This window comes from Calypte anna, chromosome 4A (genome assembly GCF_003957555.1).
Source record: "Calypte anna isolate BGI_N300 chromosome 4A, bCalAnn1_v1.p, whole genome shotgun sequence".
Lineage (NCBI taxonomy): Eukaryota > Metazoa > Chordata > Aves > Apodiformes > Trochilidae > Calypte > Calypte anna.
In genome coordinates, this window is record NC_044248.1 from 164,228 (window position 1) to 187,812 (window position 23,585).

General features: G+C 39.0%; 1 protein-coding gene across 1 annotated transcript in view; it reads right to left on the reverse strand.

The window, feature by feature from the left end:
* Positions 1-23,585, reverse strand: part of CFAP299 (cilia and flagella associated protein 299) — a 171,198-nt gene that overhangs the window by 106,648 nt on the left and 40,965 nt on the right. Inside the window, exon 3 of the mRNA XM_030449918.1 lies at positions 11,980-12,070. Coding sequence (XP_030305778.1) covers positions 11,980-12,070 — 91 coding nt within the window. The remainder of the gene's footprint in view (positions 1-11,979; positions 12,071-23,585) is intronic.

Here is a 23,585-nt window from a genome sequence, read left to right on the forward strand (position 1 = left end):
GCATGCATTACTGACAGGTATAGTATCACCCCTGCTTGAAAGGCCATTGTTTAAAAGGGAGATGAAAGCCTCAACTGATGTATGAGGATGGAAAAAAATATAGACAGAAGTAACATTCATGGCCTCAGAGGAGCTAAATCATGTGGTTTTCCATTTGGCTAAGCAGTCATACTGATTTACAACAAGCTCTGACAGAACCTGATTAAAATTGTTTTCATCTGCCTCCAAGGAGCTTCTAGAACACATTGGGGCATTTACAACACTACCAGGGGCATGTCCAGTGGAGTCCAGAGCAACAGCATGCACTCCTCACAGCAGCAGTATGAATCTATTAAACATTCTTTTTTATCCATCTGATGCTAACAAGAGTAAACCTAGATCCACTGGGGTTAGCAGCAGTTTCACAGCCAACTTCTACAGCCCCAAGATTCAACTGTCTCTGAACACAAACTTTTCAATGTTACTAACTACCTGCCACAACAGACATTCTGAAGTTACCTCACAGCCAAGTCAAGTCCACACCCTGTACATGGGATATAAGCAAGAGGTCCCATTTAGGGACCCACATACTGTTAAACAACAAAATAACTGTGACCTACAGAACATGCACTGCTGGGTTTTTTTCTCTTCCTGAATAACAGAACAATTCTCTGTTAGTTTCGATTATATTCTTTGACTAGAGCTGTTGATTTGCTCACCTAGTGCTGTAAACTTACATCACAGATAGCACACCTCACCACTGTGGGTTATCAGAGCAAGAACCTTTGCCAGAGACAGCTGTACATACCAGCTTCTAGACTAGTCATCCAGACTTCTGGAGTAAGCCCATTATCATGTTCCAGACAAAAAGTTAACCGGTTGTCTCCTTGCATAGGTGATTTCAGAATACTAGAGAAGGGCTAATCTCTAATTTTAAGCATGTAAATTTTATCAGAAACACCGAACAACAATTTTTATTTACAAAATACAAAGATGTAAAAGGCTAAACCAAGATCACCAACAGTAATTCTTCTGGTAGAGCCATTTCTGCAATGACCAGATTCAAGGCCTTGTAAGTGCTCAGAAGCTGACGAGCCCACCACCTGATATTCATTAAACACTATCATACATTCTCCAGAAAAGCAAATCCTCACAGAATTTTCACAGCATAAATTGAGACTCTTCCAGTTCAATGATGTGACAAATAGGCAACTTAAACATCAAGGATTGTGTATGTATATGTGTCTATTTGTGTATACATATATATATAACTATGCAACAAAAACACCCCGCATAGCAAAAAAGATCCAATATCCGGTTATCTCTTTTAACTTACTTTCAAGACAGGGAGGAGGAAGAAGGACTGTTTCACCTTTGGCACTTAAGTGTATTTTAGGTTAAAAACCTGTTTTCTCTTGTATTTATCTGGCATCTGTGGGACACTTACACAGCTGTTAGGAGTATATGTACCAACACAGATGCTTAGAAGAATTTCAGTGAGGCAGATCTGACTCTTAAGTGTTTGGTTTTGTGCATTGCAGTTTATGATCAAGGACAGCCAAACCAGTAAAGTTTATTAGAACAACAATGCTGACTGCACATCATAAAAATAGGCAATAATAAAGCAATTAAGCATGAGAGCACTACATTTATTTAAGAAACAGTCTATAGGCTCTGTGAGAGCAAATTAGGGTAGAGTTTCTCGTATATTGTCAATATCCATTACCGAAGCACTGCACCCTAGCCCTAATGATCACAACATCTGAACAGAAACTTGTCCCCAGCACTGCTGCGAAATGCTTACAGCACAGCGCAGAATTTCCTCTTATAGGGCAAAATGTGTCCCCCTCTCCTTATAGAGGATGCTGGTCAAAAGTTACTATGATCTCTTCAAACTGTGCAATACTTAGGGAAAAAAGATTTCTGTGTGTGTTCTGCAATGCCTTTTTTAGTACAAACAGATATTTACAAGTGGTTACCACTAAACTGTAAAATCTTACCTTTCTCCCAGACAGCTCTTTACACTCTGTAGTTCTGTGATTTTTCTGCTCACAGTGGAAATTTTTTCCCAGATAGAAGACACCAGACTGAAGATGTTAACAGTATACTCTTCCCCCCTTTCCCTTCTTTTTTTTTCCCTCCAGAGCAGCTGTTCAAAACTTACACAGTGGTGAACAAACAGGCTCTGCTATCTAGCAAAAAGACAGTTTAAGCAAGCTTCAGACAGCTGGAATGAAATCTGTAACTTAACAAAGATGTTTCCATCTAACACAATAATATAGCACTATTTATCCACAAGCAACACAAATTTTACTTCAAAACAAACACAGATCAAAATAAACTTCTAAAATACCCACAAATGCTAATATCTGTCTCGCCCTTGGTTTTTATTGGTTTTGAGATATGTACTTGATACTGTCTCATATTGAAGGAAGAGCATCCCGTTTTCACACAAAAGCATTCAGCCTGCCGGAGAGAATCTTCAACCTTAATAAGAGTTACCATTTTCAAGAAAAATCGACACAGAAAGCAGACTTCATGGAAGACATATCCACACTTCCCCTCAAAGCCAGCACATCCCATGGACACCCATGACTGCAACCCCCAGAGTGGGCCCAGGTACAGGAGTCTCCTTCAGAGCAGAGTGGTGGAATCAACCATGCACCATGGCAGGCCAAAGCTCTTTGAATATAGCCAGCAAGCTAGAAAATGCTGCTGACAAGTTATTCAGCGGCTGTAAAACCTTCGGTTAGCAAATCTGCTAGAAAAGCAGCTCTGCCACACTGAAACAGCCTCTGCCAGGAATCATCCCTGCACTAAGATTTTGGCTAGGTAGGGAGGTCAGCTATTGTATGACATGTTGCTCCCGTAATCCAAGTAATTTCTCAAGTGTAGAATGTAATTTTTAACATGTTCCATTTCAGTGCATCAGTGTGATGTCCACAGGAAATGGAACATATCCCATTTATTGCAGTGTTACTACATGTCAAGTTCCTATGAGATAAAAACAACGTATGTTGTCTTTGTCATCCATGGAGGGTATCAACCTATGCACAAGTAGTTCACCTCAACTGCTTTTCACATATACAAAACATGGACCTGTAGGCATACTTTATGCAAGTGTTATGGTAACATTACTCTACCATTAATAAGGCTTAAGTCATAATGACAGCATATGCTGTACTAATTCTGTAGTGGTCTGAACTAGTAGGTCACTGGGTACATCTGCTCATATGATGAGTGGCTGATGCCCTGTCATGGTAGCGGGTGCCTCTCCTGGGAAACACTGAGTCACAGTGAATCACTTTGCCAAAATGCAACACTAACAAGTTCATACTAACAGGAATGTCACTCAGATGCTAAGGAGGGAAATATTTGGGAATACTGTGTGTAACATACCATACCCCCTTCAAGCCCATTTATTCTCATTCCAGCTGCCTTGTTATGATCCTTTCAGCACTGATTTGAATGCCTTTCCTTCAGCTGGTTTTCACTGAGTGTCACTTATGAGACCATTAGTTATTTTGAGAAAATGAAATAATCTGTTGACAGAATAGCTGTTTATTTCATTCATTTCCACTAAAGGTTTTCATGCATCAGCTCTTTCAGCCTTTCCCCATTGCTTCCTTTAGAAGTAATAATTTATAGTGTGAAAGGCATTCTGTTTGGTTACATTTAGGCAGCCAGATGGTTGGCATTTATTTTATGTAACTAGGAGAGGAGACATACTCCTGTTGTAAAGGTTCAAGAGCTGAAAATATTAGTAAATACATAATGATTTTTCTAAGTTGGTGGCCAAAAAAGATAGTTTGTTTTTTTTTTTAATATCACCATTTTTCTATTGGTACCATCATACTTCATTGAGCTTAACAAGATAACTTTTTACTACACTGCTAATTTGCCTTGAACTAACATTATAAAACACATATAACCTGAAATAATATATAATGAACTAACACTGAAAAGTTCTTTAAAAATGCACACACTATTGAAGAACTGAGTTTTCTAGTTAAATTACATTTCTTGTTTATTAATAACAGAGTGTGTGACAAAGGCTTGCTTTGTGCATGTCCAGGAGCAGAGCAGTATCTCTAGAGCAATGTACCACTTCCAATTGGGATCTTGCTTGTAACTAGTTTTCACTTCTGTTACACCCAGTGGGATTACAATTACTCCTGTAAAAAACTAGTGCTGATGGTGTGAGACAAACTAAAGGTGGAATTCAGCTGGGAGAACCCAGCTGACAGCAGCAGAGAAACACCAAGATCAATGTGGAACCCAAAACCACCTTTACTTTTACTGAAGAATTTTTTTCCACACAAGAGCGGTGTCTCAAGGAATTCTAAAACACAGTAGTACACATACAGGGAGATTGGGTTCTGTCTCCATTTAGCTCAGTGGTGTCAAAATAGCCACTGAATTCTACAGGGCCATGACTTGATCCTCTGTCTCCAAGCAGACAAAGCACAACATCAACAGAAATAGTGGGCAGTCAGCTAGTACATGTTCTCTGCTTTGTACTACAGATCAACAGGATCCTACAGAAAAATATCCCAGAGATCTTATATAAGATAAAGAAATACCCCAGAGTCATCCTTCAGGTAATCATGCTGTTCTACAATCTGAAAAATTTTCAAGCTGGTATTCTCTGACTTTAGAAATAGCCTTTTTTTCAGAATACTTAATAAGTAGAGGGCCACCACAGAAAGCAAAACCAGGGGAGAGAAACAAATTTGTGAGCAAATCAGTGTCAGAGACCAAAAAAGTTTGCTTTAAAAACAAGACAGACCAGCCACTTGAAGGACATTTCAGTGCATAAGACAGAAAATGTCACTGGTCCATCCTGTGGTAGCCATACTGCTGTTCCTCACTGTGGGAAGAGGTCAGAGCTGTCATGATGTCAGATGACAATTTTCACCCCAGAGCCATCACACTCGCCAAAATCCCTCCAGCCCCCAGATAGGAGCAAACCCTGGGATGACCATGGAGTGCAGATCACACATTTGATTTGCTTCACAGCCACTTGAGCTTTCAGAACACAAACTCTAGGGAATAAAAATTGTAAAGTCTAAAAGACCTGGTCAGCTGGAGGAGAGAGACCCTAAAGGCATTGCTCAGCAAGCCACTACCTCCAAGCACTGTTGCTTTTCCCAGAAAAGGTAGGACTGAAGCTCACCTGCCTTTCCCAAGGAAAGAGGAAATTATAGACAGCCTTTCCCCACCTAGGGACAGGCCACAAAGGACATGGCAGATTTGGCTTGTTTTCCATACACCTAGAGAACGTCCAACAACAAACTCCTGTAACCAGTTCTCAAGGTCTTCACTAGAGGGAAGACCTCATCCCAAAATTCACCAATTCATGTTCCAAAGTGATGGAGAAGAGGCGAGTCCCACAGGAGTCTGCTTAAAGTCTGACAAACACTTAAGAGTTCTTCCATTAGTAAGAGAAAAACATTTAGTTCTTTTTTTTCCCCATGTGTATTTTTGTCAGTGAGTTAACCTGGAGTATGTTGAGTCTATAAAAACATTATTTCTAGCTAAAGCATTTATATAGTCACTTATCTTTACATTGTTATCTCTCCTCTTTTTTTTTTTTTAACTTCACAGTTTGAGATTACTGTGAATGAACACATGACAAATTCTTCCCCAGCAGCAACTCCTTTATACAACTCTGAAATTCCTGAAAAGCCAAAGATGTATTTCTTCTATGATTTGTTAAATTATATTCATGACTGCACCCTGAACTGGCCAACTATGGCTAGCTTAGGAAATCTAAAAATAGATTTATTATCTGTGATTGACTGTTTTAGTGATGGTCTTCAGTGACTCAGCAAAGCATTACTCACTTCAAGGAGTTCTGTTCCTGACTGAGAATTTTATTCTTTCAAGCTGATAGGCCTCAACAGAGGTTTTCCTTTGCATGAGCTAGAACTTAACACATCTCACTGTCACCAACACAGTAAGCTGAACTGCAAAGTATATTTGCTCTATGTATCTATAATTGCATTGGTAATGCCACCTATTTCCCCACTAAGGTAAGTATTCTTTACTGGGTTGGCTGTATTTGAGATATGTACTAAAAAAGGAAAAGTCTGGTACTCATTTAGGTCCTATTCAGGAGAGACCCCAGGCTGCCTTTGCACTGGAAAGCCATGCAACAAGAAAAGCAGGGTTTGCAGGATTGAAACACTCAGGGACCCCCTGTCTCAGGGGGTCAAGAACTGTCACAGGAACTAACTGTCTGTAAGAGGGTGGTGCCCCTGAAGAACAGCTTCTTGTTTAATGTCTCTTTTGTCCAATTAAATACACTAAGTGCCTCCCAAGAGTGCTCTGCAATGCAAGACCCATATGTGAGAAGTGGAGCTCACTGACAAAATTGTTTCAAAATCCCTCTCCTCACCCCAACTCACATGCTAATGTAGACACAGCCTCACATATGTGTATGCAATCACACATCAGTCCCTCTCAAGCTGCCTTTATAAGGAACCCAAAACTCCTGGTGATACAAATAAAAACCAAATACAAGGTCTTTAAAGGGAGCTTAGCTGTCCTGGAATTAATAGCAGTTAATAAAATTATGCATTTTCATAGGAATTTGAAGTGACCTTGAGGTCTTCTGATGACAGCTAAAACCATTCAAGTAACATGCCACATGCCTGCTGTCAGCTTACATGAAACACAGCCATTTGCCACAGCAAATGCACTTATTCACAGCTGTTAAAATTAAACAATTCATGTATTCTACAAAATTTACCCAGCTCTCCTAACATTTACTTCGCTTTTGATAATTTAGAGGGGAAAAAATGAAGATATAAAAGATGCTGCATATTTCTCCTCTTCTTCCACGTTTTTCTACATAGAGTATCAGTTTTGCAGCTTCCCACTGCAAAATACCCTATATCTAAACATGTAATTTTTAGGCATTTGCGATGACCTACAATCCACATATTACAATTAACTTAGAATGATTTTTCCATGACACTGCACCAATGACTTATGGAGAAGGAATTTTTGGTGTAAAAAATTATATTAATTCAAGAATCCAGAACAGATTTGAAAAACAATACAGAACTTAAAAGCTGCCTTAGCATGCTGCATGACATTTTACATAACTTTGCTAGCTTTATCTCCTTTCTGTTGCCAGGACTTCATGAACCTACAAGCAAAATAAATGAAATGAAACCACATCATAAATATACGGCCAGCTGTTTTTGAGGTTCACAGCATGCTGAATCCAACAGCCCCATTTCCAAGTGTTTCAAGTGCTTTTATACTTTTTACTTTTATACTATGCTTTTACATCTGTTGCCAAATATGCATCAGCATATAGTACACAAACAGCAGCAGACAACCATGCCTACAATTCCTGGAAATAAAATGTAAAGAAAAAAGGTCCCATTTGCCATCTGCACAAGAAGTCAAAACAGGTAACATCATTTCCACACATTCCTACCCACTTTTAATATGGGAGAAATGCATACTACATCTTGAAGAGATGAAATAAAAAGACTACATCTACATCCAGGAAAGACAGCCTCACTTCTTTCATACTACATTCTTTCCAATGAGATGCAATTTGATATATATTTTGCATTTCAAGAGCAGAAGTGATTTGCTTGAAATTAAGTTATGATTACTTGAACAACTCATGCAATTTCCATGGTAATTTATTAAACAATCTAGCATGGGTTCAGTTAACTGGAAATACACATTTCTATAATGCCCTCTTTTTATTGAGAAGAAACCCTTCATACATGTTGGGAAGCAGTAAAGGGAAAAAAAATCATGTCAGCACAATACTGTTGGTCAAATGTAACACATGCTTAATTGAGTTTTCAGCAGAGGAAAGGGGGATACTAGAATGTGCATAATTCACATGTTTTTCTGAGACATCTACAAAGGTTGCTTTGAATGGCTCTGGAGGGAATAGCTAAAACCAGTGCTTTTATACAGCTTCAGTGATACATTTCAAACACAAGAAGGCCCAGCCATCTAACTGCTTTCACAGCCTGTACTCAATGATGAAAAAAGTGAATAAATTCTAATAGGCATGGATTTAGACATGACCTCCTGCTTGTAATGAGAACAGGAACATCAAGAGTATGTTTGTTTAAAAAAAAAAAAAAAAAAAAAAAAAGACAAAAAATTTACACCCACACCCCCCAAGTCAGTGTAACAGGGAGAAGAATGATGAATCTTCACCTTACTCCTGTCTCCAGTTTCCATGAACAAATCCCACCTAATTATTTGAAGTGCCTAACCAATGCTGATGCTGGCCCTGATGCCCACAACAATGTAACTATAACTTGTTTTGATCAACATAAAATCCAAATCCAAGCTTATAGGAAACCTATGCCTTCAGCCAGTGCAGCTGTAGTCTTTCTCTCTGCCCCATCGCCCCAAATGTCTCCCAAGAGATCAGTCTCAAGATATTCACTCAGCAACCATGAGACTTGCTCTGCAACAAAAAGGAGTTCCCTACTATTGCATAATTTCTTAAGGCTTTCATAAACATAAATTATGATATCCATGGAGTACTTTATCACCTTGAATAAACAAGGAATACTTAATGTATTCCAGAGTATAGGCGAGGGCTAGATAGGGTAAACATACACCTGTGTAAAGAAGTAGAGACCTGTCTGCCTGCAGAGTTCATCTGGTAGTAAGGCTTGCACTGGATTTCAGGTGAGTTTTCATGTATGAGAACATATACAATTCAGCAGAACTACCTAAACCCATCAGTAGCCCACTGTTAAATTACCCTGCAGCCATGACTCATTTTTTAAAACTAATCTTCTACTTCATCCATCTTATTTCTCACATAAACCTTTCTGGACCAAGTTTTTGAATGGAGATGGTTAATAAGAAAATACATGCAACACTTCTGCCACAACAGGCTCATTTTAGAGAGCTAACTTCCCAGATCAGCTTGGCAAAGAAATGACCTTCAAAAGCTAATATGAAAAGAAAGTTTCAGAGAAACCAGGAAGCTCAGCTAATCAAACCACTAAGACTCAACAAGCACGCCTGAGAGAGATTTCTTTTTTTTCCGGGCACAGTAAAGTGTAGTTTTCAAGACTGGGTGTTTTTTAATCCTTCTCCTTTCACTGTCTCTGAGAAAAGGAGACATTTTACCCTGCTTTTTTATTGCTTTGTTTAGTTTTGATGTAGGTTTTCTTGTGGTTTTGTTTTTTGTACAAATAAGACAGTCTGGCTGTATAGCCAGAAAAGACAAACAGGAAATCATCTTGGGGAAGAGAGTGATTTCTAAGGGTCCAGACATACCAGCAGAGCTCCTGCCAGCAACATCAGGCGAGTGCACTGGCACTGGTCGCTACATCTCCCAGATGTATAATTCAATCCATGTCGCTCTGACATGCCAAAGAAGAGCTGCTAACTCCTAGATAAAGGGCTGAGCCTTGATGTGGACAAAACTAGAGCAAAGTACTGTAAAAAGCTTTGTCAAGATCAAAGTCATTCAGCTTCTGAAAAGACTTTTAGATCCTTCTCTCAGTTCTGCAGTAACCCTGAAGTCCAGCTGCAAAGCAGGTAACCTCATCAAGCAGCATTAACTCCTGCTGTGCTGAACAGCAGATAACCTCACCCTGAAGATGCTGTCACATGGTTTCATAAGGCAATACCTTCTCTCTCTTGGCTCATTACATACACAACACTTTAAGAAAAAAATAGTCATTTGTGCACATTTATGATTGCAGTCAACAGAATTATGTTCCAAATCACTATTTGAAATGCATTCTCACACTGAACTGTATTAGGAAAACATTATAGAGTTTCCTATAAACCAACCAACAGCAGGGAAGTCAGAGCAGATGCTGAAATTGCACACTTGGTATACTTATTACATCTAGGTATGTACTGAAGAGCTTGTAAAAACACTCACTGTTCCAAAAACTTTTGATATATAACCAGAGGCTGTTTTGGGGGCCTAGAAATTGTATCACTGCAGGAGGCCTGAGAACATGGGAACTGAGAACAGATGTCTTCAGTTTGATGGGATGCTTACTGTTTATTTTTTATTTTAATTTTAGAGGCTAGGCCATAACTTATCTACCTTTGGTTTTTAGAGACCCACATGTAACTCGCCAAGGAGAGCACTGAAAGACTGCACTGATCCAGTTTCAGGTGCCCAGTGATTGATACTGCACTGTGTCCACATGACTGAGAAGCCTATTCCTGACCTCTACTCTTCCCTCCTGAGCCCTCCATGGTAACAGAGGGCACGTTTTATAGAATCATAGAATCCTTGGGGTTGGAAGGGACCTCGAAAGATCTCGCACCCCAGGCTCAGCAATACAGTGAGGGGACAGGAACCAACTCATAAGTATGTCTCAGGCAGTCCCACGTGCTGTGCTAAGCCCTGCTGCCTTCACACAGCGCCAGAACACCTTTCAGTACCGACACTGCTCTGCTCTGCCTAGCTCAAGTAATGCCCCCGTCTGTAAAATGAAGGAATTACATTTCCTGTATAGGATGCTCTGAAAACTACAGCTAGAAAGGGAACTCCAAGTGTCAAGCGTTATAATTAGCAATTTTTAACAGCAGCTTTATCATTATTAGTAGTAGTAGTAGGATTGTTGGTTTTATTTGTTGTTATTATTATTAAACATTATGGTAAATATGTGGAATAACTCATAGAGTGGTTCCATTGCCAAGACATGGTTTCATCATGGCATCATTCCATCCTATCTCATTTCTGCCATAAATTTAAGCTTTTGTGTCCTGTTTTGCCTGTACAAAACCCTCAATATCCCAAGAAGCACAGTTCCCAGGGTATCTGTCAGTCAGCTGAAACCACAAGGTGTTTGAAGCTTTGTGAAAAAGCTTCTTCACACATGTTGTGGAACCATACTTCAGGCAGCATTTCCTCTGCAAATTCTATATATTAACTAGCTAGCCATAAAAGAATTAATATGGATTCTAGAATTACAGAAGGGGGGTAATTATGCTTTGACTTCAATTACAAGCATTGAAAGAAAGAAAAAAATTTCATAGTGTATATCTGAATAACATCCTATGCAAGCAGAACCAGGAAACAAGATGACAATGACTTCTGAGTTCCATAATGCCCAGCACAGTAACTTCTCAGTTACTTTTAACTATTTTCCTTTAACATAAGAGGCAATCTCAGACAGAAATACTAGCTCCTGTTACCCAATAAAGGCGGCAAGATACACGACTATTATATATAAATGCAGTACTATGACCAAGGTGACAATTCAAGGCTCATTTTCAGTTGTATTACATATTTTAAATTGAAGCAGATTAAACTTTAATTGTGAAACTCAAAACTTCCCTCCTTGTACACCACATGAACATAGATTCTTATTTGTGCAAAACTCAAGCTATTAAAAAAACAAGGGCACAAGACATCCTCCCTTCAAACTGAAGAATATTGATCTACCAGCAGTTTAAACATCAGCAATGCTGTCCCCTGAGCATACCTACCTGAATGTGGGGGAGACAAAGCAGCAGAGACTCCAAGGTGGCCTCTGCCAGCATTATCCTGGTGGAGTAAAGCACTGTCAAGACCAGCACACAGACAGCTCTGCTAAGAAATAACCTGTACAAGCTGCCTGGGGCAGAGGCACACAGCCAGATTCACAACACTTGCCTATCTCAGACCCAACATGCCCAGCACTCCAGTGACACCTAGCAGGGAAACTCCAATAGCACCCATGTTAATATTTTTTTTAAAGATTTTTCCAACAAAAGGGATGCTTCTTCCTTTGTGTAAAGCACACATGGGAATGTATTTTGCAAGGCAGGAATGAATGTCTTCTTACGACATCAGAAGACACTTTTTTCCTCTTGTATCCTTCTGCTCACCAGTTGCCTTTTGTAGACTTCTAATCAGCACTTTCATTTGCTTTGCTGATTTAAAATAAAACCAAAACCAATTTCTAGGTTTCAAGAAATCTCTCCTTTTCATATTCAGATTAATTTTTAAGCTGTAAAGATTGTGATCACACAAGTACTCACAGAAATTTTTCCAGTACGATTGCCTTCCTCTCTTTCTGCCAGGACCTTCAAAAAGTTATCCTTCAATTCTTTTCCCACACTTGCCAGTGGCCTGGGGGGGGAGGAAAGTACAATTATTACTATTAATTATTGCCACAGACTTTGGGTTCATTTGGGTTCATTGTTGTTCAGTGTTGTGTAAATACTAGGAGACAGCCCTCACCATATTGTAGCTGATCTGTCTATTGCCTGTTCTGCTTTTACATTTGAACCACTATTCAAAAATCATTACTACTGCAGATGTCTGACATAATAGTAGTTTACCAAAAGGTGACTTTTAGTAACACACATTTCGAAGTACGTATCTGGAGTAATCTAAGTGCTCATTTTATAGCTCTAGAATTATGGCCAAGATCACGTTTACATAAGCATACCGGATTTTCACAATATACCAATATAAACTTCAACATATTTAATACTTTATTCTTCAGCTAGCAACTAACCATAATAATTACTGCATACATAGGCTGCTTGGTGTGCCAGAGTCAGTATAGATTCTGTATCCTTAAGTACAAAGCACAAAAAGAAAAACCCATTTTGCTTTCACAAAAACTTGCAAAAGAAAAAAAAAAATCACAGGAAAGGATGCCACACACTAAAAATTACTTGATAGCTTTGAACATAGCATCCTAGAATTCAAACAGTCATTAAAAACAGGAAACTCACATCAGATGGACAAAAGCACTGAACACTGGGCAACTCTAAACAAGCATGTGATTCTTTAAAATGGTTCCTACAAGTCTCTCAGCCTCATCTAAAGCCCTTCTCCATCTGCATTCACTCCAGTGTACCCTGAACGCACAAGAAGGAAGCAGACTTCCTAAATCCTTCACTGAAGTGGCTTTACTGGGAAAATTACTCCTTTTAATGTCTGAAGTACTGAATGCTGCTTGGAAAGCACTCTCAGGCACTCCAAGGCAAACCAGTGCCCCCAAGATCAGCACTGATCTACCTGAAAGGGGAAGGATTATTACATCTCCCCATTATCTCTGTGTGAATATTGCAATAAAAAGTGTATAATGTATCAAGTTTCAAACAAAAGGTTGCTACAAAAACTGAAAAACTCTATGTGGTAGGTATACAGACATACACCATAATGTCCTTAAGCTGGGTTAAAAACCTGCACCTAGGCTTCAAAACTCTATCAGGTCAATCTCTGCCCACTTTACAGCTGCTATCTAGGAGTATATTAGTTTGAAGCTGTTTCAGAAGCGCATCTGCTGCACTGTACAAATAAAAGACCAACATATGGATTAATTCTTATTAATTAGATGTAAAAGATGGATAACTAATAAGAGTATCAAATTTTCTTTCTCGTGCGCAGTTAAGAATTCTAAATTCCCAAAGTCTTCCTTTCTCTTGTAGAGATTAATACCAAAATCCACAATAAACCCATTTACCAGATATTGTAGACAACTTCACTTGAAGTTTGTGGAAGGGTGTGGGTGACTGAAAGATTACAGGCTTTTATCCAATTAAATCTTATGTTCCAAGAAATGAATATCTTTCCTTGAAAACTTTGTCTTCCTCCCATCCTTCAGTCACCAGCAAAATAAACTCTGGCCCACTTGCAGAATACTAAGATGTAAATTTTTTAGTAAGTATCATTATTTAAATGAAAAAAATCCATTCTCCTATGTCCCCTGAGAAAACACATCAATAACATTCTTGTGGCCAAATAAAAGATCAGGAATGAAACACATCATGGTTGAAGTGACACAGAAGCAACATCACTGGGAGAAGTTTACCTGAAAAAAAAATCAAGTAAAATTGCTCTTCAGGCATATTTGAGAAATGTATCAAATATTTATTTAGGGGAACACTTTTAGAAATATATGAACATCAATTCACCCTCACAACAAATGTCCCTAATTCCCTAAAAGCATTTTTTAAAGTTCATGGCACGAAGTGAATACAGAAACAAAAAAAATGTGTTCTCTGTATCAGACTTCTAACCTCTTTGCATTCCCTTGTTTCAATTATATACACTTACTAGATACATACCATTATTGCATAAAGAATAATAGATGGTATCACTGTTAAATTTGAATCACAGAGAAAGCAGAAATAGGCTCTGGCTATTCTGAGGTAAACCTTTATGTATCAAGAAATCAAGATTGTTAGAGAAATCAAAGAGCTTACCATTTAAATCCTTAATTTTAAATCTCCAGAATCTGGAAGCATTCCCCATCTAAGCAAGTATTTCCTGAGGCAGGGATGAAGAGCTACTTGTTAGACCTTCCACATTTTTTTTTTAACTGTTAAGGGTTCACCCCATGATTTCCTGCATGAATACCTATGTTATTTCTTTGAGACTTGTCCCTCATGATGTGCATCCTCTGCCTCACTACTCCAGCTCTGAATTCCTTCCTCTGGAGGCTTGCCCACACAGGCAAAGTGCACCCCTGTACTTTAAGGCACATTTATACCAAGGTAGTTCAAACAATACAAAAGGTCACACCAATATTCTTAAGACTGGCTTAAACCAGGCCCATTACAGTATCAAAATGTCATTGATCAGTAACTGACACAACTTAATCTGTCCACAAGAAACTGCAATCATCTGCAGACATGTATTTGCATCAAACTGCTTTTTAAAAAGTCAGCTTGACCTTAAAAAACAGTAAGTAAAGAACTGCAAGCTTATAGCAACACAAGTGTGTACGAAATTAATTTTAATACATATGTGGTTCTCATCTGAATAAGGCCACATACTGGCTAAGAAGATGCTGTATTTACTGGAATACTGCAAGGAGCATTTGTTACTCCCCAGTCTACAAGAAAGAAGATTTTTCTCTCCCTGCCACAGCAACACGTACATTCTCCTCCAGCTTACTATCACAGCAGAAGACTAAAAAGATCAAGGCATTCCACTCTGCAGAAGTTCACACACACACAAACAGACAGAAATTTTGGGGTGTGACTATTAAGGAATTCATGAAGGCCACGAAGATATTTGTTCCAGCTTCCTGCCAGGCAAGATGAGGGAGTTCTCTGAGCTGGGAGGAGCAGAGAGGAATTCTCTAGCACTCACCAAACACTACTCATGTCTAATGAGGGATACCTAATTTGCCAAGACCTAAAAACTGCTGTTTAAATATTATTTAAAAAAAAAATACTTCCTAGAATCTATATTAGGCAATTGGTGAAACTAAAGAATTACAAGTTACATACCAGGATAGCAAACAAAGATTGCAACAGCACTTGAAAATGAGAGCACAACGTATTTTATTATTAGCATAAACTTACGCATCCCTCCACCTCACACATAACTAACATTTATGTGCTGCCCAAAACTACAGTCCTCAGCACACTGACTGAGGAGTACAAGCCCTATTAGGAGGCAGCTTTCTTTCTTTACAATGCACTCGGATGCTAACTGTAGTCACCTGTATTCATCACCAGATGTTTAACTGGCTGAGGAGATTTTGAACTATGATTTGCACCACGTGGTTAGACGCCCACAGCAAGAGCAGGCTATTACTGTACATGGTGCTGTACAACCCTTTGAAACTGAACACCCAGAACCAGAAAAACCTGGTAAAAATAGTAAAATCTAGGAGGTGGTTACTATTCTTATTTTTCAAACAGGAATCTGAGATATGTAAAAATTAAGCAATATATCCAAAGATAGCACAGAATGTCTCCTTTAACATACTATTACCAGGTTGGTGACACATGCTGCATCATATGTTGTGTTAAAATTCAATTCCTATATTAACTCTTCTGCTTCTGCAGAAATGCTTTTCCTGCATATAGGGTAGTAATAAGTAACAATCCTTACCTTCAAAAGAAGCAATGCTTTCAAGCACAGTTTAGCAAAAACAGAAGGGATACTTTTCTAAAGGAACTTCTTTGGGTACAGAAACTCCTGTTGCTGTTAACACTATTAACTGTTCATTGCTGGTTTTAATTCCATAAATACAGTTCTTAACTTCATGATGCTCAAAGTTTCATCTAAGAAACCATACATTTCCACACTATCTTGGTTCTTCCAAGCTGGCCTCCTCCTTTCAAGAGTCCCTAGTATCTTCCACCATTCTACACACCCTTCTCACAATTCCAGTTCAGACACCTTTTGCTTGTACCATTCTTTTTTGTCTTCACTGTTAGATGTTAGGGAAGCATAAAGAAGGAAAGCTCTTATTGAACTTGGGTTAGGGCTCCTTGATTCTTATTTTGACAAGCTACATTGCTTTCTTTTTTTTTTTTTCCCTCACATTGTTATTGTTCCCTAAGGCTTAATTTCCTTTATTTTTCTACATCTTCTAGCATGTGGGCTTTTCCTGAGAGCACTAGAGTCACAGTTGGAAACAGAACAATGTAATTTAACTTTTAGAGAGCCCTGTTGACCTGAAGAATGCTTTTTATCAAACTGAGATAATGGGAAGAACATCTAACAGTCATACTGTTATTATTTCAAAAGTACTCTGCATGTTCCAGTTCAGCAGAAAGCTGGACTGGAATGCACATTCTCGCCTGACTTCTGCAAAGCAGCTGTGTTTTGCAAACACCTGCCCCAGGATCAGTGCGGAGGCAGCCCTAAGAACTCAGTCCCAAAGTTTCTACCTCGTCTCAAGACACGTAATTTTTATTTCAAAACATCTGAATTTTCAACCTCCAAGTGCCATACACTTGTGTGCTGAGGCAGGACTATTGCTTGAGCACTGTTCCACATCAGATGTGCATTTGTGTTCCCTATGTGAGGTACGCACGCCTTAAAAAGAAGGGCGAGTCTATGGTACAAGATTGTACCTTAGAGACCAGGGTGTAAGGCTAAGACTAGAAAGAACAAAGTTCATCATCTCACTGTGTCATGAACTCATGGCACAAATTTTTGCTCTGTTTTCTCCTGCCTCAGTTTCCAGTCAGAAAATCTAGGATGACTCAATTTGCATAGCTCAACATGGCCAAACATGGGAAGGCCACCTGGGACTCCACAAGAGGCATAGGACAAGCTTATGAGCAACCTGATCTAGCTGGTGGTGTTCCTGCTTACTGCAGGAGGCTGGACAAGATGACCATTAGAGGCCCCTTGCAACCCAAATTAATCTATGATTCTATGACTCTATGGCTTAAAAAGCCATATTCAGAAGCTGCAATAATGTGGACAAATACTCCTTTGTTGATGTTCACTTGCGTGAGCTAGAAGCTTGGTCAACCCACTTCTAATCAGCAAGTCATCTCTGCAAGGATGAGGAGGCAGAGTGCTTCCACAGCTAAGTCTGCCATCAGACATCAGTGCAGTTCTGCAGTCTGCCTTGTGAGGCTATCACACTGTTAATTCTTATACTCTGACCTTCCTCCCTTCCTGACAGATCTAACACTGCAATCAAACTTGCCTCTTTCAGCTAACGTGCCTCAATGAGGATGTGAAGTTCAAAAATGCAAGGGTAGCTAACATACATCAAAATAGTAATAAAGATCAGAAAAGTAAGGAAGCAGTCCCTGGATGACCTACCTCAAGGAGCCAGGGTAAGATAAAATGAGGGCCATATATCTCTGTTACCAAGTCTGATTTTTACTGCATGGGACCATCTTTTAATTTTACTGAAACAATACACAGAGCATCTTCAAACTGCAGCACCACCACATGGTGAAAACCATAATCCTTTAAACCATGATTATCTGAATCCATCTCCAAGTTTGCCTGAATTTTAAACAGGAAAAAATGAAACAGGAAAAAAAGGAAAATGAAAAAGTGATGTACAATGAGATGTCCAAGTGTGAACCTCAGGGCCCAGCTCTCTACTCACCTGCAGTACTTATACTGTGTTGGAATGAAAAGGCAAAAATAAGCACCCAAGAAAACTGAAAACACAAGCTGGATTTGTACTACGGCAACCACAGATGTGTCTAGCAAGAGATAATGGGTCATATAAACATTTGAGAAATCTACTACAAGATTTTTGATTGCTGGTTACATAACTAGAACATACAGGAAATACCTTTCTAATGACCTTATCACCATACATTTAATTGTTTAATAAAACAAACAAAGAACTGTAACAACCACACTCACTAAATGATATCTGAAACTCCATGGAAAAAAAAAAATTTAAAAATCCCCCCAAAAAACCACAACAACCCCACAAACAAACAAACCCCAAAAAAACCCCAAAACCCACAAACAAACAAACAAGACACCACAAAAAAAAAACCCACAAAAAAAAAAAAAAAAAAAACAAAAAAACCAAACAAAAAACTAAAAAAAAAAAAAACCCAAAAACCCCCCCCCCAAAAAAAAAGCCACCCAAACATTTGAGTTGCTTATATACTTCTCTGGATCACTTTCCACAGCTATAGCAGATTTGGCTTGTGCTGAGAAGCCCACATCTGACATAACACTGGCACCAATATTTCAAATGGGTCAAACTGCTAGTAACATGGTTCAGTCACTTATCCAACATTCACAAACTTTAAAAAAAAAAAATTAATCTTGCTCTAATCTAACTGTTCCTTTTACTAACTACTGAGAAGCTGACCTGAAAATACAGAATGAACAAGTAACACAAAGAGAGTAACATTTTGTAATAAGCAAACAGGAATTACCTAGAACATCTTACAGAATGACTGTCACAGAGGAAAACAGCACTTCCAGGCACTGATGGAGTGAACCGGCTAACACCTGGCTAATGCCTACCTGGCAGGAATACCCTCTCCAAGCCATCTGTTACCTTTGGGAGCTAAGGGAATCACCTGCCACATCCATACTGGTGGTTTTCAAGTTAGATGCAGAACTGAATTTTTCCTGTTTAATAAAGACCTTTCTAGAGGTTGTTGGGACTAATCTCACTAATTTTGTTTTTTTTTTTTTATAAGTGGTTACAGAAAAGGAGCTGAGATGCAGAACTGAATGTGCAGATGTTCAGCAAGAACACCTGACCAGCTATGTAAGACAGGTATTACAATATTTACCTTTGCTGGGCACAAAAGAACTTTAATTTAGTATAAAGAAAATAAAGCACCTGTAATTGTTAACCACTCTGTTGCATTCAACTACATTTCTGGAAACAAAGCAGAACTCTGAACTGGAATATTATCAGTAATAGAGAAGTCAATTTATGACAGTGAAGACACTTGTCAAAAGGCCATTCTCTGGATAGGCCAACAAAGTAGATTTAACAAGATACCCCTATGCATTTACAATCTTTGTCTTACATAGCCAAATTATTTCAACCACCTCAAACTGTGAAAACTGCCCCAAAGTTACAGTTCCTAGACAAAACTCTTTCTCCCAACTTTGAGAAATAACATCCACCTCTTAACTCCTTTTACTCTTTGTGTCACAGTTGAGTCCTCCATTTCTCACTGGGGAAAGTGAGATATACAGAGCTGCTGTCACTTAGCAGGAGCCACACAGCACCAGCCCAACATCCACTGCATTCCCTCATCCCCTTGCTTGCACACACCATTTTCCTTGTTTGTCAGCAGTGCTTTCCACAGGGAAGGGGAGCTCCCAAGGCACTTCCAGGAGTTGGAAAAGAGTTGCCATCAGTGCACAGTTGGGTCAGGGTCAGAGCAGTAAAAACTTTCTAGCCATTTGCCAAGAAGAGATGAGTTTCAAAACTGATTTCATGACAAGATATTAACATTTTACTAACAGATGCATCGGAATGGATGAAAGTCAAGAACCTCTATTTTCAGTGCAATGCAATTTGCTACAACAACCAAATGAAAAATCTGCTTTTGGACAAAATAACAACAGAGGATAGTATTTAAAGAAACTGCTTCAGCTCCACAGCTGGCCCCACAATCTGTCCAACTTTTGCTACTGACTTCCATCACATTACAATTACCCAAACATTAAGCACGACTCTCCTCTGATTTAAACTCTTTCACAAGACCCATTATCTCCATGCCCACCATAGCAATCAAAAACGAAAGTATCGCCACTCCAAGCTTTTCCTGCAACCTAATTCAAGTGCTCTGTATGCATCAGTTTTAAATTAAATTTTAAATTAATAATTTTTAAAATTAATTTAAACTGAATCAATTCCCACCAGACCCAGTGGGATCCATCCAGACAGTAACAGAGGTTGAAGATTCCTTGTGGCTCCCATTCCTCCTTCACTTTTTTACCAAAACAATGGCTGCTTTAGACAGAGAGATGTCACACTGGGGAGAAAAATGCAGAAGGGAGGAGAAGGAGCTGAGAAACATAAGTGATGAGCAGGGGAATAAGGCTGGAGCAATGGCTGAAGGACACAAATACTTGGCAAAGGCAGGTTCAGGTGGAATGGGGAGAGCCAGCAAATACCTGCTCGTTCCAACACAAAAATGCTCAATTTTTTATCTCTAATTTTTCTGGGAGAGGGGGGAGATACACTTCTAAAGCAAAAACATTTAAGGCAGCACACTTAAATGAGGTGCTCTTATCTTTTTTTGTGCTTGGCTGCCTGACCATTCTCCACTTGAATTACTTGGCTGCTATTATGCAAATAAGAAGGAAGCAGAAGTTATGCACCTGTGTTTTCCCCTGTATTAAATATTCCTATTAAGTCCTAAAGCCCTATTATGTGGTAGATAGGCAGGCATGCAGGACTGCTCAACTAAGGTTACAGCAGAGCAGGTGATGGGCTGCCCAAGCTCCAAGAGTGGTTACAAAGCATTTAAGACAACACAGCAGTTAGACTTGGTTTTACAGATGAGAAGAACAAAACCACAGAATATTACCAAAAACAATGTATTTATTACAGCTGCTGCTGTGCACCCAGAGACTTCATGTGTGAGACAACAATAATCAGTGTCTGAACCCAGCAAGTCTACCGTGAAGCACAACATACAAATCCAACTCAGATGTTAAGCTTACATTACATACAGGATGGCTCACAATTTCAAGGCCTTGCACATTTTCTAGTACAGTTCACAGCATGAAGAGGAAATTTCCTCTTGCACTCTGGGAGGTCTGCTTCACTGTAAAAGTTGTCACAAGGCACGACACTTAGATAATTTACTGTTACTAAAAAGGGCTGCCTCCACTTCATCAGAACTTGTCTTTCCAGCAGGCTTGTGAGAAACACTGACTTTGCCCTACGCACACAGGTTACTCTATAAAGAGATGAAAGTCTGCACCAATAACTTCCCAGACTGGAGGAAACAGTGAGCAGTATATACACACCATTTCACTTGTCTGAAAGTTTAGTTTATGAAGCTGAGATTGGCAACTGTACATCTTCAGATTAACCTTACAAGTTACCATCTTACATAAAAGAAAAAAAGCCAAACAGAGCTTGAATTCCAAAGGAGTACCAACCTGACTCTCCAGTTTGGCAAAACCAAAACCTTTCTAAGAAAGCACCTTACAGATTACCTGTGCCAAGACACCATTATAAAGGCTTTTGGGAAGAGAGAAGTCAGAAATCACTTGGGTAATATAATGTGCTACCAAAGAGCACTTAAACTGTAAATGAGGGAGTATAAAACAGTTGACTGAAGACTCACATTAAACAGGCAGTAAATAAGCAAGACATCAAGCACACCAGACATGGATATGTATTCCTTTTTCTGCTAGCTGATATTCCTTGAGATGTATTCCATTAGCTGCTTGTTTTCCTTTAAGCTTCATTAATTAAACATTTTGTTTCCGGAGGGACTCTTACCTCTAAACTACTAAAGTGTCGCCTCTGATTTCACCTACGTGCTATTGCTTGTCTGTGAATCTGAGAATCCAGTCTAGTAATGGAGAAGGAGGTGCAGGCGTCTCTGGAGAGAGTGAGAAAAACACAGGCTTTAGCCCAAACTTCAGTAAACCTCCACTAACATCAGCAAGTATCTCCTAAGCAAGACTAGGCTGTGTATGGACAAAGTGTTGTAAACATTTCACAGGACATTATTTAGTTGTAAATTCCATCTCCCACTGCTTTGGACAATTTTATTTCTCAGGAGCACACTGACACTGTGTACCAGGTACCCTGCTTTCATACCCATTTCAGTGGAAAAGATTTAAGCTATCAACACTAATTAATATTATATGTATTGTTAAACTGATTTGCTGGTAAACTGATATTTTGTTATTGGTCCTATTAAGAAAAAAGAAACCACTGACATAAGGGATAGAAAATAAACACAGTAGTGAAACAGTGCTGTGTACTGAAAGTTCCAAAAACCTGACCTTTTAAAGAAAGCTTCCCCCTCCTCCTCACTTCCGCTCTGCCAAGGAAAGCAAACCGTTTCTAGATTCAGGGAAGTCACTGGTTGAAGTCCAGCTAAGATCCTCAGTGCATAGAAACTACCTCACCACCACCTAGGGATTTACAAATTGGATATTAAATATACTAGTAAAGTCGATATGAAGTTTATTGTCTGGAGAGCTGGAAGCCAGCCTTTTCTCTTGTCTTGTTCTTCATGTAATAAAGCAGAATCTTTCAAGATTGCTGACAAAATATTCTACAAAACTGCAATCACTATAAATTTTAGGTATGGGAATCGGAAGGGCATATTGTATCACCATGTTTCTGGTAGGAAAAAAAATATAATATTCAAATTGGCATTAATAACAGATCCTGATTCCTTCCTTTTCCTCCTCACTTCTGACAGGAATACTTTTAGAGCTATTTTGACTCAGCAAGAGAAACTAACAGAGTTGACTTAGGTCCTTTGTGCCACTCACAACTTCCCAGTTCCCTAATTTATGGGTAATGCCCAAACACGTGGCACAGTGAATCTGTCTCACTTTCTGGCCTTTCTTATACAATTGCCAGTCCTGGCAAAACAGTTAAAGCTGACAGATATCACCATGCCCAGGAGTTGCAATCACAGCTTCCTTGCACTGCTTCACAAAGGTACAAATAACAGTACAATGCTATTTTTGTTATGAAAGATCTAGACAACCTTTTTATGTAGCTCTAAACTGGATTTATTTAGTGATCCTTTCAGAGACTTACTGTCTCCAAGGAAAATGCACACAGAAACTGTCACAGTCGATTAATAAGCTAATTTTGCACACTCTCTCCAAATCTCAAGGCTTACTCCTTAAGCTTAAGTTAAGCTTACTGCTTAACTCCTTAAGCAGAAGTTAAAAATAAACAATCTCAGAAGCTACGGGGAGAAGGAGACACTTTTAACAGCCTTCATTTCTGACACAACAATAGGAAATAAAACAAAAGCGAGAGCAGAAACCTCAGTTTCAGACATGGGCCATCAGTGTACATGCCTGAAGCAAAATACATCATTTTGCTTTGGATAAACCAGTGTTTGTTTCAGCCCTGTGCAATCCAACTATGAATTAAAGACTCTATTACAGAAGTCCCTTTGGGCCAGCACAGAGATGCTTTTGATAGAAATTGAGAAAATGAAAAGCACTGTGTACAAGGAGATCTTTTAATGTAATTACTCTGCCATGCAGCAGATTCATAGCTGTGAACAAATATTACTCCTAACATTAAATAAGCTCACTTTAAAAGCCAAAAAAACCCCACTGCACTTAGAAACAACAAATCTACTTACGTTTTGGAAATATGTTCGGATTTAAAGCTCCAGCAGACAATATAGTGGCATATGGTTCTTAAAGTGACTACAGATTGTTAACTCAAAGCTGTATCTTTTCAAGTGATCCTGATCTTCAA